General features: G+C 35.4%; 5 protein-coding genes across 7 annotated transcripts; 3 read left to right on the forward strand and 2 right to left on the reverse strand.

Moving 5' to 3' along the window:
• The first annotated feature begins 781 nt into the window (after positions 1 to 781).
• On the forward strand, positions 782 to 10753 carry LOC108559926 (ranBP2-like and GRIP domain-containing protein 4). Its single transcript, XM_017917314.1, has 10 exons — positions 782 to 991; positions 1254 to 1479; positions 1545 to 4304; positions 4364 to 7388; positions 7581 to 7804; positions 8072 to 9343; positions 9402 to 9704; positions 9764 to 10133; positions 10272 to 10476; positions 10544 to 10753. Exons 1-10 carry the CDS (start codon positions 920 to 922, stop codon positions 10694 to 10696), a joined length of 8610 nt encoding a protein of 2869 aa, XP_017772803.1. The 5' UTR covers positions 782 to 919; the 3' UTR covers positions 10697 to 10753.
• Positions 10754 to 11275: 522 nt separating this feature from the next.
• On the reverse strand, positions 11276 to 12191 carry LOC108559924 (transcription initiation factor TFIID subunit 9). The gene is made up of 2 exons (XM_017917312.1): positions 12116 to 12191; positions 11276 to 12062 (listed from the first exon to the last, which is right to left on the reverse strand). The coding sequence occupies exon 2, from the start codon at positions 12027 to 12029 to the stop codon at positions 11355 to 11357; it is 675 nt and encodes a 224-aa protein (XP_017772801.1). The 5' UTR covers positions 12030 to 12062; positions 12116 to 12191; the 3' UTR covers positions 11276 to 11354.
• Positions 12192 to 12409: 218 nt separating this feature from the next.
• LOC108559922 (protein ABHD13) lies at positions 12410 to 14020 on the forward strand. Its single transcript, XM_017917310.1, has 4 exons — positions 12410 to 12700; positions 12754 to 13179; positions 13239 to 13399; positions 13455 to 14020. The coding sequence occupies exons 1-4, from the start codon at positions 12541 to 12543 to the stop codon at positions 13767 to 13769; spliced, it is 1062 nt and encodes a 353-aa protein (XP_017772799.1). The 5' UTR covers positions 12410 to 12540; the 3' UTR covers positions 13770 to 14020.
• An 831-nt stretch (positions 14021 to 14851) lies between these two features.
• Positions 14852 to 18951, forward strand: LOC108559927 (valine--tRNA ligase). The gene is made up of 9 exons (XM_017917315.1): positions 14852 to 15188; positions 15251 to 15424; positions 15505 to 15797; positions 15851 to 16052; positions 16107 to 16520; positions 16577 to 16924; positions 16975 to 17808; positions 17937 to 18258; positions 18312 to 18951. Exons 1-9 carry the CDS (start codon positions 15027 to 15029, stop codon positions 18695 to 18697), a joined length of 3135 nt encoding a protein of 1044 aa, XP_017772804.1. The 5' UTR covers positions 14852 to 15026; the 3' UTR covers positions 18698 to 18951.
• Positions 18952 to 19099: 148 nt separating this feature from the next.
• On the reverse strand, positions 19100 to 25675 carry LOC108559930 (DENN domain-containing protein 1A-like). Of its 3 annotated transcripts, none has more exons than XM_017917318.1 (11): positions 25505 to 25675; positions 22347 to 22400; positions 22022 to 22279; positions 21753 to 21854; positions 21467 to 21694; positions 20687 to 20863; positions 20597 to 20629; positions 20299 to 20522; positions 20100 to 20238; positions 19608 to 19943; positions 19100 to 19497 (listed from the first exon to the last, which is right to left on the reverse strand). In XM_017917318.1, exons 1-11 carry the CDS (start codon positions 25613 to 25615, stop codon positions 19147 to 19149), a joined length of 2013 nt encoding a protein of 670 aa, XP_017772807.1. In that variant the 5' UTR covers positions 25616 to 25675; the 3' UTR covers positions 19100 to 19146. The 3 variants fall into 3 exon arrangements, with proteins under 3 accessions (XP_017772807.1, XP_017772806.1, XP_017772808.1); XM_017917317.1 differs by having other exon boundaries at positions 20100 to 20247; positions 25505 to 25674; XM_017917319.1 differs by lacking the exon at positions 19608 to 19943 and having other exon boundaries at positions 20100 to 20247.
• Between the last annotated feature and the right edge of the window lie 1032 nt (positions 25676 to 26707).

The raw sequence follows: 26707 nt of genomic DNA on the forward strand, positions 1-26707 counted from the left end.
TATTTTTTGGTGTGTATGTGCGCGAAAATAATGCTTAAACTATTCCAATAACAGCATTTGCAAATTATCCAATCCTGAAAAGCATAATTTTCAACATATTATCTCTTAAAGAATATATGTTAGTTGTAACATTTAAAGTGTTAGAAATTTTGAAAAAAAAATTATTTGGCGCTAATTACCAGCCTCGCCTCGCTAAAACTGGCCAAACATCATTTTTCGATGACTTGACCATGTACTATAAAATAAATTTATAATTAATTATATTTTTAAGTTTTATCATTTATTTATTTTTATTGGAATTTTAATCAATATTTTTTCCGATATCCTGTTCTACACGTTTGATTCTGTTCTCTTTTAGTACTATTTTGTGTTTGGTCTTGGAATACATTTTTTCATAAGCCTTGGTTCCCCCATATATGCAACCTTCTGAATTAGTTTCTTTCACTATAATACTGGATTGACAAGTATTTTCAATCTATTATATAATTAAATATTTAATTTTCAATTAATTATTTAAATAAACAAATGAAAAAAAATAAGTAATTATAATAATAACTATAATGTACGCAACGAATTACAATATTTAACTTGTTCAATGAAATGAAATAATTTAGGATAGGGTTAGTGATGAGTAATCTAATTTGTGTGAAATGTGTATTATAATTGTAGTATTTAAATAAAATAGATTGAAAGTTTTGAAGTGGTACATTTCGTAAATCCGTATGTGTGGTTGCATATTCAAGTTAAAATATTTAATTGAGGTTAGATGCGTGATGCGCAACGGTTTTTGTCCTTCATCATCATTCGTGTGCTCACAGTTTTTCTTCAAGTGTGTACCGGTTAATTTAAAATATATTTCTTCTGTTATATAAGTTGTTATCGTCATTGAATTCTGTAAGTGTGATAGTGTGTTCGGAAAATGTTTAATACGAAATTAGAAGTGGACCGGCACGTCGAAAACTGCCTACGGAAGATAAACACTGAGTTGGAGGTAAGATCACGCCTGCCTCTTCGCCATTGATATCCGATATATTTTTTTTCTTTTCACCTAACCTAGCATATACCCTCGATACATGGTCATAATAGTAATCTATCAATTAATTACATTGTAGTTGAATTACGTGCATTTGCGTAGTTATCCATTTATTTTTAGTACTATTGCTAAGGTCCAAAATATATCAACCAGTTTGGCGGGAATTCTATTTATAAATTACATATGTATTAGTTTTTCACAATCATGTTTTTGTTTACAGAGAAACCTAAGATGCTTTGCCTTTGCCAAGCTTTATTACAAGGTGGGCGATTACAACAGTGCTCAACGATACATAAGCAGTTACCTAAATGTGAAAAGCTCTTCTTCAGAAGGGCAACAATTGTTGGGAAAAATCCTTGAAAAGCTTGGTAAGAAGGTTGAAGCCCTTAATGCATATAAGACAAGTTTAGACATTGACCCAAAGCAGAATAGTTTAGTACTTAAAGGTAATGATCTTATATTTGTGATACCTAATTCATTTTAAATATTATTCTTTTACTATTTATTCTAGTTTGTGAATTGATGGCCAGTGATGATGTTAATTTGGATCAGACTGGTGCAAAGTACTTCTGTGAATTAGCACAGAGTTTTGACCCATATAACCCAGTACTGTTTCAATTAAAAGCCAGATTAGTAGCTCTAGAGAGTAAAGATCCCAATGAAGTTACACAGTTGCTATTAAAGGAGCTAGAGGCACGTCCCTTAGATGTTGACATTAGAGTGAGGCTGCTCAGGCATTTATTGCAACATAAGCAAATCAAAGAAGCTTACAATCATGCTTATGATATAGAGAAAAAATATTTATCAATATTCCTGAATAGTTTGAATTGGTATGAAACATTAGCTGAGGTTCTGGTATGTTACCAGAGGGAAAACTCTATTGGTAACACATTAACTTGGGAATACTGGATGCTCTTGATCTCCGTCCTTGATAAGTTGGTATCTCTTAGTTTAGACGAAAGGTCCATTTCTATAAAAAATAACACTGAATTTGTGACAGCCGTCTTAAATTTTGACCAGAACCTTCGAATAGCCGTCGATAAAATCAAGTCTTGTCCGGAGAAACAGTTGATAGCTGAATTCATAAACCACTACAGCGGTCAGTTATGCTTACATTTTATAACTTTGTTATTCAAATATGCGCGAAAGGATTTAATAAAATACAAGGAGGCTATGCAAATCAGTATGCCTTTGTTGTTTGCTGCCTACAGCTTTAAGCCATCAGACTTGGAGAGCATTTGGTTCCAACATGCGACAGAAGGTTACAAGCAACAAGTACAGAGGTGGCACAAAGAAGGAGCTTTTCGATGCTCCCAAGTTGGTCATATGATTATGTCCAGTGACAGAAGGAATTCTGTTTTGGAGCGTGCAAAACAAGGTGCGACGGGACTATGGCGCGAGCACGCATTCAAAAAGATTTTTGTAACAAGAGATCACCAATTAAAACTAAAAACAAGTTTTTTTACATGTTCTGAACAGTTTGTGGACTTTTCAATACAGCTACCAGATAACAATGAGTTATTGAAGTACGATAATGTTGCACAGCTGGTATTTCCTGGCTCACTGCACCACTACATCTGGATAGGACTGAACCAAGAGCTGGCCCAATTCAATTGTTCCGCTTTCAATGGATTGAACTACTCTGTTAAGAATTTGAACAATTGCGCGGCGGAATCTCTGAATGTCTTGGACATACAATCTTTTATATACTGCTCAGTTCTTTGCGCGCAGGCACAGATTGAAGAAAATAAGCATACGATTTACTATAATATGGAGAAGCCCAATGTGTTACCGGTATCAGTAATGAGTATGCTTGGGACTGCTAATCAGGACAAGTGGTTGAAGTGCGCTTACAAGATGTTCTCAACCAATCAGTACAATTCCGATTTGGGTGATGTTCGGTTGACATTGATTCGTGGGATAGAAGTTGTTCGGTGTATTGGAAATCACGGATTGGATGTCAAACTATTGATTTGCTTGGCAAAGATTTTCGAAGAACGAGCCCAGAAGTTGTCCAAACAATCTGAAATAGAGTTTAATGATGCGCGTGCAGAATTATATTGGAAAGCGGCATTACCGCTTTTGGAAAAATTGAAGCGGAATCAAGCGGTCTCGTATTCTACAAACAGACTGTTCGAATATAAGATCAAAGAATTGACTCAAACTGAAATACCGTTGAATATTGAAGCTGCAAAACTATTTATGGCAACTCAACTGATGAAGCGTAAAGACTACGAAAAAGCACTGCAGATATTTGAAACTTTAAAAGACCCGTACGCTAGTTTCCACCAGAGTCAGATTTACAAGTCGTTGGCTGAGAAGGAAACAAATCTTAACAAAGAAAACGTTACGTCTGAGATGCGCAGTCAACAGATTATTTTGTTAACAAAAGCACGCGATTATTTGTATTTGACTTTGGATAGGTTACGTAATCCGAACATAAATAAAAAGCATCCTCTCAATAGTAAGTTGGGAACAGAAATCGAGAAGATTGAACGTCTGCTCTCCCGAATTGATCCAGACACCTGTCTTAATAGAAATGATGAGTGCGATGAAATGTCCGATGAGAATGTGTCGTCATACGGCAGTGAACAGCACTACAATCATAGCTATACAAACGGAATGTTCATTCCTCGTCACGACAACACCAACATGCACTCTACTCCATTTAGGGACAATACCAGAAGAGAAGCTCGACCCAGCCCTGAACGTCTTGACGCCCAGCTAAGACAGTTAGCCGCTTCTAAAGATGCTGCTATAAATCACATACTGGATCAGAATAAGATCATGGTCGAATCACAGAAGAATTTAGTCGACGAGCTAAAATCATTTCGTGAGGCAGTGTCTGCCTTGACGATTACCGTAAACGACTTGAAACATATTAGAAGCAGCGCCGAGGACATCAAACATATAAAAGTATCTGTCAATGAATTAAAGGCATCTGTTGATGAGTTGCAGAACTTCAAGAGCGTCACCGATTTGGTGTATGAGATGCGCAAAGAGATATCTGAACTGAAGAAGGATACAAATAAAATTAAGTCTAATCAGTTGAGCGACGAGGATCTGTACGTGCTAGATGAGGAGTACAGAACCGAATATGGCAGCACGAGCACGAATGTTTCGAGCCTTGCATCGTCAATTTATCCAAACTTGGGAAGAATGGCTCCACCAAATTCTTCTTGCCCCAACCCGACAATGTCTTACAGCAATACAGGTTATTATCCACCAATGTACTCCATGTACCCATATAATTGCGGCCTTCCACAAGCCGGTAAGTGCAAATTTTGAAGTTTTGTTATGGAGCGTATTATAATTTGATTGTTGTTACAGGCGCATTGCCATTCGGCGCTGAGTCCCAATTATCCCCTGACATGAGGGCGGTTGCTATGAATGTAGCCCAATCTGGAATGAATCCTGCCGTTGTGGCAGCCGCGGCCGCTGCTTATCAGCATGCACCATTGCATTCGCAGGCCGCAGCTCCACCAATAACATTCCCTCCAACGCCTTTACAGCAACTGCACAATCAAGTGCTGCCACAAATCTTCAAGGAAACTCCCATTAATCCACCTGTCACCAACACGAGTGCAGCAAACAAAGCAGCTCCGGTTAATGTCGTCATAACTTCCTCGGATCCTTTACCAACTATCAAAACGTCGAGTCCTCAGATATTTTCGGTAACTATTCCACCACAGCATCTAAAAGGAAATCAACAGAAGGCCCACAATTACCAAATTCAATTGCCCGCCTCGACAACTACTATTGCTACAACGCCATCAATACTGAGCCAATCGCCTATGCCGGTCTCCACGCAATCATTACTTTCGAATGTGGCTCCTCCAGTTTTCTCAGCTCTTCCAGACAAGTCACCTAACAAGAACGCAAGTCTAGGATTCCAAATAGAGAAAAGTTTGGCACTCAGCTTTAACAAGTCTGCAAATGATACCATTCTGAATCGTAGCAATGTTTCCACCTCATCGCAGGAAGAACATGATCCGTGTCCCGATTTCAAACCGATAATTCCATTGCCCGACGAAGTACCAGTGAATACAGGCGAAGAGAATGAGGAAGTGCTATTCCGCGAACGTGGAAAACTCTTCAGATATGTAGAGAAAGAATGGAAGGAGCGTGGCGTCGGCGAATTGAAGTTGCTGAAAAATCCGGAAAGTGGCAAGATTAGATTTTTGATGAGACGCGATCAAGTTCATAAAATATGTGCCAATCATTATTTGACGGAGGACATGACTATCAAACAAATGAGCAAGAATGAGCAGGCCTACATTTGGGCTGCAAATGATTTCTCTGAAGGAGAAATTGTTCTCGAGAAATTCTGTGTCCAATTCAAGACACCTGAATTAGCTAAAAACTTTTTTAAGGAATTCGAAAATGCTAAGCAGTTAATTGCAAAGAAGGTGGAAAATAAACCTGCAGATTTGGGTGGATTTAAGTTCACTTCAACGCCTGCATTCAAGCCTAATAAAGAGAATCCTGTGGTGACAAGTACCGTTTCGCAAGCTGATGACAAAAAAACAGCTAGCCCCTTTGCGGCGTTTTCATTCACAAAAGACAAGCCAACAGATTCAATGAAGACTTTCAAATTTGAAAGCAACAAAAGTAAATTTACTTTCACTAAAGAAACACCAACCAAACAAGATAAGAGCGTCACAGATAGTCCGATGTTTTCAGTATCGTTGGTTAAGAACGTTCAGAATGAAACCAAATTAATTAAAGAAAATGCCAATACCTCTTCTATATTTGGTAACACTTCCAGTACATTTACTCCTGTAAAGCAAATGGATCAACAACCTGCAGACAATGATGAAGGCAGCGCTGAAGATTTTGTGCCAACTGTCGAATTCCAGCCGGTCATTCCGCTACCCGATTTAGTCGAAGTAAAAACTGGGGAGGAAGATGCTGACGTTTTATTCGAATCTAAAGCCAAATTACTGCGGTTTGATTCTGACACTAAAGAATGGAAGGAACGAGGTGTTGGACAAATGAAGATCTTGAAAGAAAAAACGATTCGCCTAGTGATGCGACGCGAACAAGTGCACAAAGTTTGTTGTAATCATCAATTGCTGAAGGACATGGAATTTAAAACTATGAAGGGAAGTTCCAAGGCGGTCAGCTGGTGTGCCAACGATTTCTCCGAGGGCGTTTTCAATATTGAAATGCTGGCAATACGTTTCAAAACCGAAGACATAACTACTAGGTTCTTGTCAGTATTGAATGAGGCAAAGGAAATGTTGGACGACAGCAACGGAGTCAGACTAACGGATGATGATAAAGCTGGCAAAGCAGCCAAGCAATCAGAGGAGAAAGTTAAAACTACAGGATTTGGCGATAAGTTCAAACCCAAAACTGGCACTTGGGAGTGCAAAAATTGCTACATTGTGAATGAGCAGAAGATCAATCATTGCATGGCATGTGAGACACCCAAGAATGATACTGTATCTAAAAAACAAACCGATAGCAGTCAGTTCTGTTTCGGTATCGGTGCCAATACTACTGGATTTGGCGACGCATTTAAACCGAAAACCGGCAGCTGGGAATGCAAATCTTGTTATACCAGGAACGATTCTACGAAAACGAAATGCGCGTCATGTGAAATACCAAAGGAAGGACCATCAGACTCTGGTAACACGGGCAGTACTTTCAAGTCTGCTGTCGATCTGAGCACGGGTGGATTAAGTTTCAGTTTCGGTATGCCATCGGCCACACAACAGACAGTAGCAAAACCATTGGTGACCAAAGGCTTCGGTGATGCATTTAAACCTAAGGCGGGCAGCTGGGAATGTAAGGAGTGCTACACCATATCTGAGGGCAACTATTGTCTCTCGTGCGAGTGTCCAAAGGACGACACAATACCAGCTAAGGAGAAAACCACGAAGAGCGTAAGTTTGGATACTGGCGGACTTAAATTCAATTTTGGTATCCAACCAACTGAAGCAACAACAACGGGTACGACTACTGATCCTCTCTTGGATAACAACAAAGGATTCCAATTTAAAGTATCTACTTCAAATACGAAGCAGGCAAACACCACAGAAGAAATTGTATTTGGATCGCCGCATAAGGCAGGATTCGATTTTACACCACGATCGCCGCGTCGTCAAAGCTCCGGTCCTGGCCAAGAAGAAGAATCAGAAAATAGTTACTACGAGGATGAAGAAGATAATATATATTTTAAACCGGTAATTCCCCTGCCAGATAAAGTGGAAGTTACCACTGGAGAGGAAGCAGAAGATGTCTTGTATTGCCACAGGGCAAAATTGTTCAGACATGTTGACCATGAATGGAAAGAACGAGGAATTGGAGATTTAAAGATATTGTATAACGCCAAGGAAAATAAATTAAGGTATTTTTTCTTTTAATCTATTAAATCTACAATATTGCATTACATTGAAAACTAAAGCAACGTAGGTTGTCATTTATTTATTTGACATCAATTCATATTTTATTTTGATGTTTCTTTTATATTTTTTAATTGTGTCGATTTTTGTGCTCTCAGTTTTGATGAATTTCTTATTGTACATGAGTCTTATTTCAGAGTTTTGATGCGTCGCGAGCAGATACATAAGATTTGCTTGAATCACATCCTTACTGATAGCATCGCATATACCTCAAAGGACGACAAAACATGGTTATTTAGTGTCGCCGATTATTCAGAAGGCTCATATGAGTACCAGAATTTCTGTTTGCGTTTCAAGACCGCAGAAATCGCGAAGCAGTTCAAACAAGCTGTGGATGAGGCTCTGAAGAAGTCGTCTCACGGTAAGATTTTGCTAAATGTTGATATGAATACGTTTGTGATAGGTGGTTGCATCGCAGTCGGTGCAATCGCCGCTATTGCTATTCTGTACCGCAGAAGCTAGTCTATAGATTAATGAATAGAGAATAGTTGGGGGAGGAAAATAATTTCTATCTCACAGTATTATTTTTCAATAAAAACGGTGTAAGACAATCCAATTTCGTTTATTTTTTTCCCCACGCTTTTCTTTTATTTTATTTTTATTTTTCGTTTTCTTTTATCTCTTTTAGGGGATGAAGATGAAGCAGATGATGAAGTTGAGTTTGTGTGCGAGACTTCGGTTACAGCTGAAGAAGAGGCGGAGGCGCTGAAACTCGGGCTACCGCCCAAATTCATGTCCTACAGACAATTACCAGACTGCGAATGTTCGCAATGCAAGGAAGATGACGATATTTTTAATACCACCCCCTTGAAAGACAAGAATACAACAGAATTCAGCACACCGAACTCAACCTATTTTGGAACCCCATCTGGAGACAACAACAGCTTTACGACAATTGCCAAGCCAGAAAAACAAGGATCAACTTTGAAAGATTTACTCTCCAAGCCAACTATTTTTGGAAGCAGTGTATTTGCTGCTAAGACCAATGTAACCACTTCAACTAGTTCCGGCATGTTTGGTGTTTCTGATGAGAATATCAAGTCGTCACCAGCTAAAGTCTTTGGAGGCTTTAGCATGAACACAACCACTGCACCATCATCTAATGTTTTTGGAACAACCACAGGAAATATGTTCAGTTCGACTAAAACAGGATCCACAACTATTTTCAGCGGTAGTCCAGCTACAACATTAACAAATGTATTCGGCACCGGTTCTGTAGAGAAAACAACGTCCACTGTCTTCGGGGCAACTACTACCACGGGCAACATTTTTGGAGGTAGCGCTATTTTTGGATCCGCTGCTCCACCTCCAACAACGTTCAGTGGTGAAAAGGTTTTTGGTAATATTGCACAATCAACAACTGCAAAGAATGTAATTGGCAATGGAACGGCTCCGACTAGCGGAATCACATTTGGAACGCCTACTACTTCGACTATGACAGGAAACCTTTTTGGAACACCCTCCACAGCCACTGGAAGCATATTTGGAGGCAGTACCAATAATGTCTTTGGCGATAAAAATACAAGTACCCCGATCACCACTGCTACCGGAAGCATCTTTGGTGGTTTTGGTTCGACGTCAGCACCTCCAACTACGACAAATGTATTTGGCACTCCGTCATCTACATCAACTGCGTCTGTCTTTGGTAGTAGTGCAGTTTTTAATACGAGTACCTCCGTTTTTGGAACACCTCCGCAGACGACTGCCTCCTTCAGCGGCAATATTTTCGAAACAAATACAGCTTCTCCAGCCACTAAAAGTATCTTCGCCGGTGATAACAGTACTAAACTAAGTTTTACATCAATCATCAATGAAGCTCCAAGCGCTGCTCCAAAAACAGAGCTGTTATTCTCTACAATGATTGGCGATAAGAATACAGCTGCTTTTGTTACATCTGGCAGTAAGCATAAATAGTATATATAATATTTAGTAGGAAATCTAATATATTGCTCTTTCAGATGTGGAAAACCCTTTCGCAAGTATCGGCGCCGGAACTCAAGTTTTCGCGTCGCAGAAGAAGCCGCCGACTCAGAACAAAAATGTAGCGGAAGAAACAAATGATGATGAAGGCGCAGAAGGAGAGGAGTATGATCCCTACTATGCGCCAATTGTACCGTTACCAGACGCAATCGTAGTTACCACGGGCGAAGAAAATGAAGAAGTTCTCTTTACACACAAAGGCAAATTATATCGATTCGATAATAAAGAGTGGAAAGAGAGAGGAGTGGGTGATGTCAAAGTACTACATAACCCAGAGACACGTAATATTATATAAATCTCCACAAAATGGCCATTGGCAATAATATTATTTATATTATAGGTACTTATCGATTATTGTTGAGGCGTGAAGTTGTTCACAAAATCGTTTTGAATCAGCGGATTACTTCCAACTTAGATATGCAGCTGTTCAGCAAATCTGCAAATACGTGGATGTGGGCCGGTTATAATTTCTGCGACAATGAAATGCTATCAGAGAAGCTAGCAGTGAGGTTTAAAGACGAAAAGACATGCACTCGATTTTACGAAACAGTCCAAAAGGCTATAGAGGAAGTGAGAAAAGTCGAAAGCAATGCTTCGGACTTCCCAACTACTATCGAAAATATAAGCGAAGTAGACAATGACGAGGTGGATGAAGAGGAGGCGGAGGATGAAGAAGAAGTGGATGAGGAAGAAGATGAGGAGGATGGCCGGTAAGAAAGTAAAATGGCATTAAGTTGTTCTTTAAATATTATTTTGTTTATAATTTTGTTAGTTTGTATCATTTATTTTTCTAAATAAATTAAGTATACGTATTATAAGTATTTTTTTTCTCCGTGGCATATTTCTAGAAGAGTGTTGTTCGCAAAGGAGTGCGCTCTGAGTGAGAAACTTCCATCTGGAGAATGGGTCGAGTTATCTTCTGTGGTTCATCTAGAAATAATTTATGACCCAGAAAGATGGATTTCCAGGATTATAGCAGTTGATGATACCGGATGCATTCACACCAATAGTGTTATTAAATATACTGAGAGCTCAATGAGAATGGAACCTGACGTAAGTACAACCATACATTATGGTATACAGGGGGATGATGTAATTTAAATTTTGTTGTTACATGCAGGAAAACGGTGTGATATGCAATTGGACAAGCCTGGATTCTGACGGCGAGAATATGATCAAGAGAAATCTGAGGGCCACCTTTGATTCAAATGATAGTGCTACAGATTGTTATTGCGCTTTTGAGGAGACTTTCTCTTACGTCCACGAAGAATAAGTTTAATTATATTAAATATCCATTACATTCATTTATTACACTTTATTTAAGATTCAAGTTATTTCGTCACATATAACTGCCCTCATCACTCAGCCTCGTAGATAGTACCTACATGATAAATTGCATTATTATGTTGAGATTATTTGCATTTTATTCATATAATAAATAAATATTTAACTTTATTCCAAAAAAGAACAAATCAGTATTGACTATTATCTTCCATTTTGTTAATAACTTATTTGTAAATCAATACAATAATTATGTTTTTTTAATATACTAAAAATAGAAAAAAATACCATATATATACTTACATAATTAAGGTTAAACAATTTTTAAATTATTAACTGTAAGTTTATAGTTCTGATGAATTGTTTACATGCTACTTAAAATTTTAAAGGTACAATTTGCAAAATGAAACTCTTAAAATGTTAATTTGAAAAAATAAATGAAAATGTAATTATTTATAAATAAATTGATGTTATTAATTAATAATTGCAGTAATATAAAATTATATGAATTATTTATAATTTAAATATTTATATTGACAAAATAGGAGGAATTAATGTATAGAAAATAAGCTGTAGATAGTATATAATTTTATTAATTAAAATATGTTTAGTTGTTATAAAATGTAAAAATAATATATTAAACAGAATTACTAATCATCAACTTCCTCTCTCTTTCGTTTCATATCCATGTTGTTGCTGCTATTTGTAATACCATTGCTGCTTGCATTCTGCAATGTCTGTGTAATTTGAATTTTTGGCTTGAGAACAGTTTTCTGTGGCTGCAAATTTGGATTGGATATCTTTGTCACTGGTTTTGGAATGGAAACAGTCTGTTTCTGGATTCCGAAATTGTTTGTGCGTTTGATAATATTTACAGTAGGTTTGCTACTATTAAACGAGTTCTTTACAGGCTTCTTCTGCACCCCCTTCAAAACGTAATTTGCAGATGATAGACAATGACGATCTGGCGGTAGTCGTAGACCGCACGGTGGTTTGATCAATGGCAATGGATTGTTGTTTTTATTCCTAGCACATTCCAGTAGAACCTCTCTTGGTGGTGGCATTGTAAATGTACTTTCACTTTGCAATTGGAGGGCCAACCTAACATCATCTAAATCTAGCAATCTCTTTTTTGAATTATTTGCAAAAACCCTGGCTTCTTCCAAAATGGTTGAACCATATCGATATACAAACTCTGTGAGCTGAACTATGGTTTTTGGTTCATATTCAGTAACACCCATCTCTTTTAATATGGCAATTATTACTTGTCCATCCTTGGGCATATTTTTTGCCGGCGCGGGCTTTGGTTTCTCCTTCTCGGCCATATTCACCAAAAAATTAAGCAACAATAGAATTCACTAAAATTATAAACAATTAAATATTGTAGATGACACTTTCTAACCTTACTTACTAAAAATCAAAAATTATGTCAATTTTAAAGGAAAATACCAAACCAAACATGAACCAAACATAAATACCAATAATACCAACATTATAATCGTATAATTACGAAAATGTTAAATGAATTAGTAAATTATAGGAATAATATAGTTTCTTTTTTACATATAGAAATTAGATATTTTCTAAAGTTTGTAAATAGAGATTTTTTTTAATAGAAAATAAATAAGAAACAAGAGTAAAGTTTAAATCATTGCCAACATATTTCACAGGAATAAAAAACCCTAATACTGTCTTTTCTCTTTGTTGACTTTTGTTCTGCATTTTCGTCTACAGGAGTTCTAATGTTTAAAAAAGAGTTATGTTTAATAATTGATTGAACATATTTTTTTTAATTATTGATAATGTTATGATATACATTTCAATTTCTATGTTGCAATGGGTGGTTATGTGAGACTCAACAGGATTTTCAGTTCAATACTAAGTATAATGCTTAAGATATGGGCCTATTCAGGCTTAGCTTTATTTGCTTGTTTCCTGTTCTACTACATGTATGGAGGCTTTATGGCTTTCCTACTGCTAATTTTTGCAGCTACTGGTATGTATTATATTGTTCAGAATTCAGGACTATTTGTAAGTCAGTATTTTTAGGTATATTATATCATGCTGAGGACAATTTCCTCTTCTATCCAGAACTGCCAAGTCACTCCAGAGTGTTTATTCCTGTGCCGTCAATGTATAATTTGCCTTATGAAGCAGTGCAGACCAAAAGTTCTGATGGGACTTTGTTACATATGTATTTTATTCATCAGCCTGCTGAGAGACAAAGACACTCACCAACAATAGTGTTTTTACATGGAAATGCTGGAAATATGGGACACAGATTGCAGAATTGCGTTGGCTTGTACCATAATTTACATTGCAATATATTATTAGTTGAATACAGGGGTTATGGCTTATCAGAGGGTCAACCAAGTGAGGATGGATTGTATATGGATGCTAGAGCAAGCATTGACTATTTATATTCTAGAAGTGATATAAACCATTCAGAAATTATTGTCTTTGGAAGGTCATTGGGTATATAATGGTAGTAAATTTAATTAATATGTTCTCATTCAGGTGTTTTTATTTGATAGGTGGAGCAGTTGCTATAGACTTGGCCAGTAGGGCTGAATATTCAGATAGAATCTGGTGTTTGGTTGTTGAAAATACTTTCACAAGCATACCTGACATGGCTAAGGTCCTCCTGCAGTGGAGACTTCTCAATTATCTGCCACTAATGTGTTACAAAAATAAGGTTTGACAATAACAATTTGAGTGTACATGGACATTTATTTTTAACAATATTTCAGTTTCTCTCTCTGTACAAGGTGCTTCATCTGAGAGTGCCTACGTTGTTCATATCAGGCTTAGCCGACACTTTAGTACCACCTAAGATGATGTCAGATTTGCACAGTCGCTGTGGAAGTATTCGTAAGCAATTGCTGCAACTTCAAGCTGGCACACACAATGAGACGTGGACATTGCAAGGCTACTATCATTCACTGGCCGTATTCTTGCAAAACTGCAGATTACAAAAAATGGATAGAACGCAACTGCAAAGCAATGTTAACGGTATTCATTTCCAGTCGCCCGGCGGTTCATGGGGAAACATCCAAAATATCTAATTTATTTCAGTTTTACTTTATAAGTGTATTATTGTTATTGTATATATGTTTTAGTGCCATTTTATATAATGGATACGTCCAATTGCATATAACGTATTTAGTGAGATATCTATAATTGATTGTGTAGTATGAAAAACGTGTCGAGTATTTTTTAAATCATCCAGTCAATATCAAAACCAAAGGTTCATTTGCACATACATTGATTTATGAATGTATAAATGAATAATATTATTTTATTCTTAAAATCTATAGCCTGTACATATATTTAATTTTCATAAATAAAATTATAAATTCTATAAACGCCCATCTTTTTCAGCCACTGAAATCGTTATTCGCTAAGTATGTATTTTTACTCAAGCGTATATATTAAAAATTGGTTGTGATCAAAATACCGTTGCAAATCTTGTCTAAGTCTAAGAATTAATTAGCTAGATAGTTTTAATTTATCGTAGGTATAAAACACAGGTTTTACTCTAAACAATAGAATATTGATGTTATTTTTTTTTTAATAGCGTAGTAAGCAGTAAGTAGCAACGATCATTTTTTAAATTCATTTATTTTACGTCCATATCAAATAATAAAAGAAATTGCCGGAAATTCTATTTAGACCCTATAAAGAAGAAACTGAAAAATCCTAAGTTGATTTCTTTACGTCTTAGGGTCCGAAATATACGATAATTTAGATAGGTTCAAATAAATTAAATTTATTTGAAGGGAAATGTTCTGTTCTGATTCCTCCACTCTATAATAGAGTGGAGGTGTGCACTTAGCTCACACCTCACAGTGTATGTAGCCAGTCAATGTCTATTACAAACTAAAAGAGTATATAAACAAGCAAAAAATAAAACAATAAAAAGATGAATAGACTATTAAAGACAATTACACAGAATCACCCTGCTAATGTATAAGGGAAATGTTCCTGTACTAATTTTATAACTATTATTATATGCAACTCATATCACATATTTATACTCCAATTAATATTTTTAATTTATAATATATAACAATAACTAACTTATAACAAATAATATTTATTCATAACGAACATATTCATTATAAAAAAAAGTTATTATTAATTCACGCCACTATACAATGGCATGTGCTGTGCAGTCGTCTTATACACTTTGCGTTTTTTAAGAGGTTAGGAAGGGATAGAGCCAACTGGCACGTCACGTAAGTGATTGCGGAAGTAAAAGTACTCAAATTGGATTCTATTAGATATTCATTTCATCCGGTGTCCTAAACTAGTTCGCGACGATGAGTGATGACAATAATCAAGTTTTGAATGGGACCGGCGAAGAAGGTCCACAGAAGACTGCAAAACAGCTGGAAAAGGAAGCGAAGAAACAGGCAAAGTTGGACAAATTAAAGCAAAAATTAGAAAAGAAGAATGCAGCCCCCGTTAAAGCCCCAACAGAGGTAAGCTTGATGAACCAACAACCATATGGTAACTATATAACCCTCATATACTATATAATCAGAAAAAGGAGAAGAAGAAGGAAGTGAAGGAGGCTGCTATTTATGAAGAAGACACCCCTGAAGGTGACAAGAAAATTGTCTCTAATGCCATGCCAGATGCTTACAGTCCAAAATATGTAGAAGCAGCTTGGTACAGTTGGTGGGAAAAGCAGGGCTTTTTTAAACCAGAATATGGAGTGAGTCATAATAATTTGATCCACTTTTCAATAATCTTGCATCATTTTTTTTTTCTTAAACCTTAAATGTATATATTTAGAGATCTTCCATTGTTGAGAAAAACCCTAAAGGCAATTTCACAATTATCATTCCACCACCAAATGTAACTGGTTCCTTACATCTTGGACATGCTTTGACCAATGCCATTCAGGATTCCCTTATTCGTTGGAACCGCATGAAGGGTAAAACTACTCTTTGGAACCCAGGATGTGATCATGCTGGTATTGCCACTCAGGTAGTGGTTGAAAAGAAATTATGGAGAGAAGAGAAGAAAACTAGGCATGATGTTGGTAGAGAAGATTTTGTAAAGAAGATTTGGAATTGGAAAGAAGAGTATGTTGATTGTAATTGAAAATATAATTTTATTTACTATTTCAACTTTACAGGAAGGGTGACAGAATTTATTTGCAACTAAAAAAATTAGGGTCTTCTTATGATTGGACCAGGGCAGCATTTACAATGGATCCTAAATTGTGCAGAACTGTGAATGAAGCTTTTGTTCGATTACATGAAGAGGGAATCATTTACAGGTTTAATAGGCTTGTGAATTGGTCATGCACTTTAAAATCTGCAATTTCTGATATTGAAGTAAATCTAAACTGAATTATTTTATTTTTACTATTTTTTTATTAATTCTTTTAGGTTGATAAAATTGAAATTCCGGGCCGAACTTTCCTTTCTATTCCTGGATACGATGAGAAAGTAGAATTCGGTGTACTGGTGTCGTTTGCTTACCAAGTGACCGATTCGGATGAAAAGATTATTGTTGCCACTACTCGTGTGGAAACCATGCTAGGTGATACAGCTGTAGCTGTTCATCCTGACGATGAAAGATACAAACATTTACATGGAAAATTTGTTGTTCATCCGTTCTGTAATAGGAAGATTCCAATTGTGACGGATTCATTTGTCGAGAGAGATTTCGGTACTGGCGCAGTGAAGATCACTCCAGCCCACGATCCAAATGATTATGAGGTCGGACAGAGAAACAATTTACCATTCATCACCATGTTGGACGATAATGGCATCGTCATCGGAGATTATGGAAAATTCACTGTACTAACTTTGAACATCCATATACTTTAATAACATTTTAATAACCGATTTTTTAGGGCATGAAGCGTTTCCAAGCCCGAAAGGAAATTTTAGTCGCCCTTAAAGAAAAGGGCTTATACATCGAAACTAAAAATAATCCGATGGTTGTTCCAATTTGCAGCAGAAGCAAAGATGTCGTTGAGCCAATGCTTAAACCTCAATGGTATATCAAATGCGATGAAATGGCGCAAAAGGCTGTGGATGTCGTGCAGTCTGGAGAACTAAAGATCATTCCAGAAATGCATACCAAAACATGGTATCACTGGATGGATGGCATTAGAGATTGGTGTATCTCTAGGCAGCTGTGGTGGGGTCACAGAATTCCTGCATATTATGTAACCATAGAAGGAAAGACTCAGGAAGCTGTAAGTTAATTTAGTAGACTTGGAAACTTAAATTAATAAATATATTAAAGGAATCCGATGAATATTGGATTTCCGGACGAAGTTATGAAGAAGCTCTGGACAAGGCCTCCAAGAAATTCAATGTACCCGCTAGTAAATTAACATTGAAACAGGATGAGGACGTTCTTGACACATGGTTTTCATCCGGCTTGTTTCCATTTTCACTTTTCGGGTGGCCCGAAGACACTGATGACATGCAAGTTTTCTATCCATCTTCTGTCCTGGAAACGGGTCACGACATCTTGTTTTTCTGGGTGGCGAGGATGGTATTCTTCGGACAAAAGTTGTTAGGTAAATTGCCGTTCAAAGAAGTATACTTACATCCGATTATTCGTGACGCCCATGGTAGAAAGATGAGCAAATCTTTGGGCAATGTTATTGATCCAATGGACGTAATAACTGGTATAAGTCTGGAGGATTTACACAGTACGTTGTATGAGAGCAATTTGGATCCAAAGGAAATTGATAAAGCCAAGGCTGGTCAAAAGCAAGATTATCCAGATGGGATTCCCGAATGCGGTACCGATGCATTGAGATTCGCTCTATGCGCCATGTGCTCAGGAAGGGACATCAATTTGGACATTTTGCGTGTGCAAGGTTACAGGTTCTTCTGCAATAAGATTTGGAATGCAACTAAATTTGCATTAACATATTTTGCCAAGGATTTCAAAGCTCCAGAAGGCTACGAACTCATCGGCAAAGAATCTGAAATGGATTTATGGATGCTCAGCAAGCTGGCATCGGCAATGTTCGATGCTAATGAAGGATTAAATAATTACGATTTCTCATTGGCCACTAAATCCATTTACAATATCTGGTTGTACGATCTTTGCGATGTTTATTTGGTATGTATTGTATATTTGTATCTGTATATTATTATTTGCTTAGATCTGTATAATTTTGACTTAATTTTTTATAATATTTTTTTCTTTAATATGAATAGTTCAAACGTATTTACCAATTGAATTTTTAGGAGTATTTGAAACCAGTTTTTGCTAGTAACAATTCTGATGCAATTTACACGGCCCAAGTTACTTTATATAGAGCTTTGGATATAGGTTTGAGATTGCTTTCACCGTTCATGCCTTTTATTACTGAAGAATTGTATCAAAGATTGCCAGGAGCTGCCAATAGAAGCATTCCAAGTATTTGCGTAGCACCATATCCGGAACCGGATATGTGCAAATGGAAGAATAGCCAAATTGAAGAAGAAGTAGATTTTATTCAAAGGGTATCCAAAGCTATAAGATCAGCCAGAAGTGACTACAATATTCCGAATAAAACGAAAACTGAAGGTAATTTATTTTTCCAAATATCAATATTCAATAATTATAATATCAACTTTTAGCTTACATCAAATGCTCCGACGGAAGCATCGAGACTATTGTTAAGAAATTATCGAATGCTTTGCAAACTTTGTCGTTCTGTTCGAAGAGCGACGTAAATTTGGATGCTCCAATCGGTTGTACAATCTTGACCGTTTCAAATAAATGCGAGGTGCATTTATTGCTCAAAGGCTTAATCGACCCAGAAAAGGAAATTGCTAAAATGGAAAGGAAGCTAGATATGCTGAAGGGAACAGAGGAAAAGTTGAAGCAAGCTATGGGAGTAGCAGATTATACAACTAAAGTTCCACAAGAGGTACAGGAATCGAATACCGAAAAACTATCCCAGACCATCGCCGAAATCCAACGGTTAGAGGTCGCGATGGAATCATTGAAACTGATGAATTAAAGGCACGCATATTTCTGTTTATTAGCAAATTGCATTTTTAATCAATAATAATTAATTTATGCTAAATAAATATCCTGTTTTATTACATAGTAAATTGTGCACAGAACAAAAATAAAAAATCAATAAAAATCAATACAAGTTGTTTTATCACAGCTAAAACTATAAAATATGTTTTGTTTTCAATTACGTTTGTTATCTTTCAAGTCTTTCAATTTCTTTGCGATTTTTTTCTTTCATCCTCTTTATAAATATATATACAAATTACTTACATATATATATATCTCAATCTCTAGCTTTTATTTACAATATGCCATAAAAATCTAACTGAAATTAATGAAAGAAAATAAAAATCTAGTTAATGATAAATGATTATTAAATAGAATAATAAATAATTTAAAGAGTTACGTTTTACCATCTTTTTTTGTTTTATATTTTTAATAACTACTTTTTCATTCAAACGTCGCCCACTCTCCTTGGGGGTTTGCCTTTTGTGTGGTATTTCCAAATGAGTCGAACATATTAAAATCTATTCCATATTCTTCCAGGAGGTCCTTATCTTTGCTATTGTATTTAGGCCGTTCTGTGGGAGTGCCGTTCTGCTTGATGTTGTGGTTCTCATAGTTGTACAGTGGATTGGACACGCTTAAAGGAGCGTGGCCGTCTTCGAGTGATTTACTGAGCAAATCGCTGCTATTCAAATAGGACGAGCTAGACAGCGAGCTGTTCGACTTTAGTGGATCAAACTCGTAAATATCCGAGGAGGAGTCTAAACGTATGAGATCTTGTGACTCGTCACTCTTCTAAAAGTAAAGACATTTTTACATTGCAGACATGACGCTAGAGGCGCATTATATGAAAACGATTGAAAGAAGCATGCAGGACCTTTTAAAGATAAAACAAACACCATTACCTTTTTGCTAGGTGAATTTGATGGTGGTGACAATCTAACAACATCGATAGTATGCTGATTTGCAATAAGGAAAACGGGCTGTCCATTTTCTCTGCCGCCCCCAACCACGAATGGCGCTGTGCCAAATAGATCGTGCGTTCTCGGCGGTACAGGTGGGGAAGAGAAGACGTCGTCAGGTGATTGCAATAGGTTTTGGGTATCGGGAGCTCTAGATTTGAACAGGTGTGACTGGGGAGAGGCCATGGGGGCGCCTGTTCGTGATGGGAATATCCAGCGGTCGGGGCTGGATGTCGGGGAGGAATGTTTGAAATTCTCTAAGCTGCGCACGGGCTTTAACTGCAAACGAGTGCCACATTTTGGTTACGAAAAAACAAAACAAATACGAATACACAAAGCAAAGATGAAAATCTGCATATTATTAGTAGTGAGTGCAGTAGGAAAAACAAAACGTCTATCGTCAAAGTTAAGATGGTTGTTATAGACTAGACTCACCGATCTATCCACGGGAGGGGTGTCTAATCTGAGCTGCAGAAGATCCTGCATCTCGTTCATTAAATCTATCTGTGGGATCATCAGAGGTGGCGATCCACTTCTTGATCGATCCGGCGACATCGGCTGCGAACTGAGAGGGCTATATTGCCTGAAATTAGTATTATTTACAGTCAGTATAGGGGAAAGTTTTCTTTATTACCTTTCAAAGGCCATTTTCTTAGTTATTTGGGGTTCCTTTCTGTAGCTGGCTACTGGGTTACCGAATCCCATCGATCTCCTTTTACCAGTAGGCGAGTTCGGTGCCGATCGTGGCTTGTCCAATCCTTCCAGTCCATTTCGCAGCTGCTGCGGACTCTGATTATCCTTTAGCTTCATCTTTAACTCCTTGTACGCACTCCTCATCCCTTTACCACCATCTTTTACCTAGAAACAATATGACAAATGAAAATTTTAAACACATTTCCAACTAGGCCATATCGAAAGGAAGCGAAACTTACAGTTTTAACAGCAGATTTCATGGCGGGATTAGCCTATAACAATATGAGCACTTAAATCAAACCAACACATTTAAATTGATCAAAAACTACCTTATCTTTTACACTCTTGAAGAAAGCTGAACCTTCTTTCTTCATAGATGAAGTCCACTCCTTGTACTGCTGCTTCAGTTTGGAGCTGGACTTATCAGAGTATCGGCATGCTTCTATTTCAAATTCGTCGGAGAATCCTAAGCCGTTGTTGAGCATGTCCAATCGCTCCTCAATGAACTGAAATAATAATATATTCATTATCAGATTTTAACGGTAAATATTTTATTTAAAATTAATTGTCATTCACAATTTTAAGAATATTATTAAAACGGAAAAAAAAAGTTATAATAATCAAAAATTCAATGATTCAATTAAAGAATAAATTGCATAAAAATATTTTTTTTAAGATTTATAAAATCATTTTTGGAATGTCACCGACAAAGATCGAAATGAGAGAATGAGTAACTCCTACAATGTAATTTTAAAATGCTAGCGGGTACCATTTTTAAAGCTTCAAATGGAACTTTTGGTCAAATATTCCATTATCTAAAAAAAACATAAAAAGTTTGGAAATCGCCTGCCGTTCACACATAAAATATATCACCGAACTCCCGTGTTTCTGTCATATGCCCTCCTAGTCTACATGTTCTTGCTTCTATCGACTATTAATCTCATTGTTGTCTGGTTAATTAAAAACTCATTTTCTTTAAACGAAATTAATGATTTTTTAGATAAAGACATCGATGGAAGTAAAAGGAAAATTGGATGAATTCAAATGATTTATAGAAGACAAAACAAAATGTAATTGTTTTTTTCTAAAACAAATACAATTAAGTTTACCTGTTGGAAGATTTGTAAATTTAACATCTCTCGAAGGAAGGGTTGCGAAGAGAGCGGGCGCGTTTCGATGAACCGATCAGCGCCGAAAGTAACTTTTTCACCAGGTTGGAACTGCAAGGCGTCTCGATAACCGCCTATCAGTTGAACGAGGGCTCTGAGGAAGGCCCTGGAAACGCCGTCGCCCAACAAGGAACTCTTATTTTTCAATTGCTTTTTTAGAGATGTCACCTGCAATAGACATACAAATTTGTATACGTGTATTCCATTTGCACAAAAAAACACTTACCACATCGGTCGGCAAATTATTAAGATCATCGAAGGGGGTTTCTATTTTGTTTGTGTCTGCATCGAGAATGACGACGTCACCGATCTCACAGCGATTCACTTTCTGCGAAGGAGACAACACGCAAAAGAAAATCAGTTTAAGGATAAAAAGAAAGAATGGAATGGAGAGAGCACACTTGACATCCTCTAAACTGATTTACATCAATTGAATAAAGTGCCTGCATGACATTCTAGTTCCACGCGTCTGGTATTATACCATTCGTGTATTACCTTTAATACTTCATCTGGAACTCCGATGAGAAAGGGCATAGGGGCGAGCAGATAGTCCATTAATGCCATCGGAAGCACCGGGATGAAGATGTGCTGCCAGATCATCGGATAGATCACATCGTTTGCAGATTGTACACAGGCGCTCAATCTTGTCAGTTTCTTGGAAGTGAAGATAATCCGACGCTCGTACAGCATCGACGCAAATATAATGATCATGTTGTTTGTATCGATTGCATTGTAATATTCCGTTAAATTCCTCTAAAATAAAAACATGTATACATGTATTAGTAATTCTTAAATTATGTTATTTTTCATGGTCACTTACATTTTCTGGAATACTTGGTAATTGAAATTGTTTGGGACATTCCACGTTGAATATCTATAAAGAAAAAGCATTGATTTTTTTTATATGAATATGATTTAATTTTTATTTGTTTATATGCCGTGACTATTATATTAAAATTCATTTTTAAAATACTATTCGTCGATATTAATTTTCGGCGTCCGTCTATAAAATTATGAAAATTGAAATAAATTTTAAATTGTTAATTTTCGTGCAAATTGAAAAAAAGTTAAATGCGCTTCACATATCAGTAGGTAAAATTTAAAACGAATTTTCGCTTGAAAAAATTGTAATAATTTAGAAAAATATACGAACATTCATAGAGATTATGATATAAATAGTTTTAATTACAAATTATGTATTCACGGGATGAAACCCTTAGGATCAACAATTATTTAATAACACTCGCATGTCTCCGAATAAAAAGTCAAAGAATAAAAATAAGCATAGATATGAAAAGCAAAATCATTAAAAAGCGAGACAAAGTTATACTTTTCTTTCCGGCATGAAACGTATTATCGTATTTTACATTAGTTTATATTGTTTCACTATACGAGTAAAAATTCGGAAATTCTGGAACGGATTAAACTCGTTAAGCGAGGTTCCACTGTATTAGTTTTATCTCAGTTCATCATTGCTGAATATTTGATTGATCATATTTGAATTTATTTTTGCCTGTTATCAATAAAGTTATGATCGAACCTTTTCTTGTCAAAAAATATGATGATAAAATTGATTCAAATTATTAATTTGCGTTTGTACACATGTCTCTTCGTTCGAACCAAACAATTTATTGTCGGTTTACAGTGTCAATTTCTGACATAATCAAACTTCATTAGTACATTTGTGCGTTATTTCGATCACACTGCCATAAATAATCATGTTGAAATGTAGATTATGAAACTTGATTTAAAACGCACAAAACATAGATAAAAACAAGTTTAGGCGGTAAAAAAAGGAAGGAAAAATAAAAACAAACATACGATAAAACAAAAGTTTCAATGTTCTAATCTCATCGCAGCAACAACTGGTTTGTATCTCTCTTTTATATCGCACATGAAGCCCCCAACTGTTCATTATCTTTGCACACCGACGATCCCAAATGCGGTTCAAGGATTCATCAGACTGCATACAAACATTAACCAGAAGCAAAAAAATAGAAATGGAGGAGTTTACACGGAACAATTCAATTATTTCTTATTATTCAATTACTCTCTACATGCCAATTTCTATACGCAAATCATCTTCACTTAACTTATTAACGCTGTTAATTCGCGTGAACTTTTTTTTTCTCAGATACTTTGCATATTTTCTAAACACGGTCACGAGAATCCACATGATAAATTATACGGTAATAATAAGTAGTTAGAGATGAAAATTTACTTTAAAATTTGCAAATATAGCATAAATTAATATATACTTATACCAAACTTTTCATACAAGTTAAGCTTTAAAATATAGGCATTAATATTTAGGTAATTTATTATTAAATATGATTTGAAAGTTTCACTTTTGAACGTAAAAATAATAAATAATGCATGAAAATATTTATGGGAATTATTTAATTTTTATTTATTAAAGTATTTTTATTGGACATTGGTGGGTCCATTGTGTTAATATCAAGCGCTTGTCAGATCTATAAGTCACGTTCAACTGAGTTACATTGCATTGTGTTTTGCATTTATTAAATTTTAAGTGGGAAGATCTATGGTCGAGAGAATACAACAACCACTTAATAATTTAACTTGTCTGAAGACCGGCTGTGAATCTTGAATTCTGATAGTGACAGTTCTCATCTCAAAATGTTATAAAAATGAAACGATAATTTAACAAATCAATTATATATTAGTATTTTAGAATAACGAAGTTAAGTCTCAAAACAAACCGTTCATTGAAATTATAAGAATTGATGACACTAAAGTTCTTTTCCAAACATGGAATGATGTATAATTTTATTTATTTACAAAAATTATAACTAATAGAAAATTGCATGTTTATTTATTAAAATAACGCTTCAAATAAATATGTTCTACAAAGTTTAGTATAATTTGCAATATAATTTTAAACTTTGTGCATTTATTTTCATAGAGAACAACACATAAAGATTGAAAATTAGGTTAAAACGTGCCGAGTAAAATATTATTTGTCGAAACCTTCGTGACATCATATCTATTTATTTTTCAATTGTTAAATATTTATATTATAGAAGCAAACATTACTGTTAACCGAATGACGTTATAAGATATTATATACGCTGTATCAGATTTTCAAAGTACTTATATAAACAACATCAGAAATATATCTCTGATATATGTACATTTAATATGCAAAATTGAATTAAGAATAAAACGCGTAATTATGTTTCAATACAACAACGAACAATTGTATACAACTCATAAAAGGACACGAAGGAGTAATTAACACGGATCAATTAAATAGAAAACAAAAGTAATAATATAAAGATGCAACAATTTCCAGAAAATAGATCGAATTATTAACGTCAATACATCTTAGAGTCACAATAAACAACTTTATTTTAACGTTTCTTTGGATAAGATATTAATAATTATAAGCAAATATAATAAAAGACCATGTTCAATATAAACAAAGAAAACAAACATATTAATACATACACCTACAATTTTTACCCTAAACGCAATATAAATGTATTCATTAATCTTATATGTTTCTTATATTAATTGTTTCACGTTATCCATGTAAAGTTGGATGTTTCCGCGTTAATATTATAGTTTTTTCATAACAGACAATTGCATAAAATTTTCAAAATATCCAAAATTATTTCGATTTAAACCTTTGAACGGCCAGAAATTACAAAATCATCAATTGAATCAACATCGGATAGTATGGATTCAACATAAACATTTTCTACTTCTTATCAAATTCATCCGACAGAACAACCATTACCTATATTTATTGGTTGTTATGTATATAATAATATACATAACAACCAATAAACAGTAGTACGTATGCTGAACCAACTTTATTATATAAGACCTATATTATAAGTTGTAATGATGGACACGTGATGAATGATCTATATAAGATTAGGCGGTATAACAGTTCCTGTCTGCGCATTAGCAGCCTCAAAACTAAGTTTATTTTAAATGTAAAATACTTACACTTTCGCCGTTATTAAAATGCACGATGAAATTTTTGCCGGGATCGGCAATCCTCTGCCCGTAAACAGCCTGAAGAAAGTCCCTAAGATCGTTGGCCCGGGGACTGTGCATAAGCACTGATATGCTATCCAGGAATCTGCAATTAAACAAAGAAACAATAACATAAATAATTAATTAAAATTCTCGAGGAGCGACGCGAATTTGGCGGCGTGGCAATTTAGAAAGTATTTCAGTTAGTCATCATCATCGACTTTTCTTGGAATAAAGATTAAATAATGGAGTAAATATCGCAAGTAATAATACTGAGTACAGTACAATTTGCAAATATCATATAAGAGTCAAAATAGAATTTTTATTTTAAGATTGGCCGTTTCTAATTGCGGATTCTCTGTGAAAAGAATGTGACTGCATCTGCAAGTGCGTCCCTCACATTTTTTTGTGTGTGCACAAACAATAAACGACGTTGAATTTAAAAAGCGTACTCGAAAAAAAAAATGCATTGACAAAGTGTATAATGTGACATGGAATTTGGCAAAGTAGGTTTAAGACGTTGATTATATTTTGTTCAACGACAATTTGTCGACCACGTTATTTAAATTTATTCTCCAGAATAGTCAGTGGCACCGGTAGTCAACAAGTCAATCGTGAACAGTAGGAAAGAAACACTGCTTCTTTAATATCTATTTTTTACTTCTTTATCGATTTTTAAGAAATATTATTGAGTATATCAACAAGTCTAATTAGCTTTTATTGATTTCCAATATTGCTTATTATGTATTCCCTAGGAAAATGTCTATTGAAATTGAAATGTTTAAGGTCCCCAATTAAAAATTATTTACATATTTAGCTAAAATTTATATCACTAATTTCACTAATTATTTTTTCGCAGCCTTTTTTAACATTTTATATCAGCAGGGGTGGCCAATTTTGGTCGATCAAATAAAATAATTATGTATTTTTTTACGTAGGTAGTATGTTTTTCAAACATTTCCCTCAACTTAGTCTACCCTGTAATAAGTCAATAGCGACACATTCCAAGATATAAAGCAGATCTTCTGTGTACAAAAGTTGGCCAACCCTGGTTTATCAAATTGTCTATTTTAATTATTTTTTTCTAGACTTCTAAAATTCTTCATATGTACATATGACTTTCAACATTTTCCATTGTTCCAATATTTTTTAAGACAATTATATTTCTACTAA

Source organism: Nicrophorus vespilloides, unplaced genomic scaffold, assembly GCF_001412225.1.
Source record: "Nicrophorus vespilloides isolate i.1.1-1 unplaced genomic scaffold, Nicve_v1.0, whole genome shotgun sequence".
NCBI lineage: Eukaryota > Metazoa > Arthropoda > Insecta > Coleoptera > Silphidae > Nicrophorus > Nicrophorus vespilloides.

What these genes read in the sequence shown, in the direction of transcription:
- LOC108559926 (XM_017917314.1), top strand. Translation starts at nt 920, where the DNA reads ATGTTTAATACGAAATTAGAAGTGGACCGGCACGTCGAAAACTGCCTA. An exon ending in GAAGATGAGGAGGATGGCCG is followed by an intron (nt 10,134 to 10,271) that starts GTAAGAAAGTAA and finishes GCATATTTCTAG; the next exon opens with AAGAGTGTTGTTCGCAAAGG. An exon ending in CAATGAGAATGGAACCTGAC is followed by an intron (nt 10,477 to 10,543) that starts GTAAGTACAACC and finishes TGTTACATGCAG; the next exon opens with GAAAACGGTGTGATATGCAA.
- LOC108559924 (XM_017917312.1), bottom strand. Translation starts at nt 12,029, where the DNA reads ATGGCCGAGAAGGAGAAACCAAAGCCCGCGCCGGCAAAAAATATGCCC.
- LOC108559922 (XM_017917310.1), top strand. Translation starts at nt 12,541, where the DNA reads ATGGGTGGTTATGTGAGACTCAACAGGATTTTCAGTTCAATACTAAGT. An exon ending in GCTAATTTTTGCAGCTACTG is followed by an intron (nt 12,701 to 12,753) that starts GTATGTATTATA and finishes CAGTATTTTTAG; the next exon opens with GTATATTATATCATGCTGAG. An exon ending in TAATGTGTTACAAAAATAAG is followed by an intron (nt 13,400 to 13,454) that starts GTTTGACAATAA and finishes ACAATATTTCAG; the next exon opens with TTTCTCTCTCTGTACAAGGT.
- LOC108559927 (XM_017917315.1), top strand. Translation starts at nt 15,027, where the DNA reads ATGAGTGATGACAATAATCAAGTTTTGAATGGGACCGGCGAAGAAGGT. An exon ending in ATCTTTGCGATGTTTATTTG is followed by an intron (nt 17,809 to 17,936) that starts GTATGTATTGTA and finishes TTGAATTTTTAG; the next exon opens with GAGTATTTGAAACCAGTTTT. An exon ending in GAATAAAACGAAAACTGAAG is followed by an intron (nt 18,259 to 18,311) that starts GTAATTTATTTT and finishes ATCAACTTTTAG; the next exon opens with CTTACATCAAATGCTCCGAC.
- LOC108559930 (XM_017917317.1), bottom strand. Translation starts at nt 25,615, where the DNA reads ATGCACAGTCCCCGGGCCAACGATCTTAGGGACTTTCTTCAGGCTGTT. An exon ending in ATTTTAATAACGGCGAAAGT is followed by an intron (nt 22,401 to 25,504) that starts GTAAGTATTTTA and finishes TTTTCTTTATAG; the next exon opens with ATATTCAACGTGGAATGTCC. An exon ending in TCAAGAGTGTAAAAGATAAG is followed by an intron (nt 20,630 to 20,686) that starts GTAGTTTTTGAT and finishes ATATTGTTATAG; the next exon opens with GCTAATCCCGCCATGAAATC.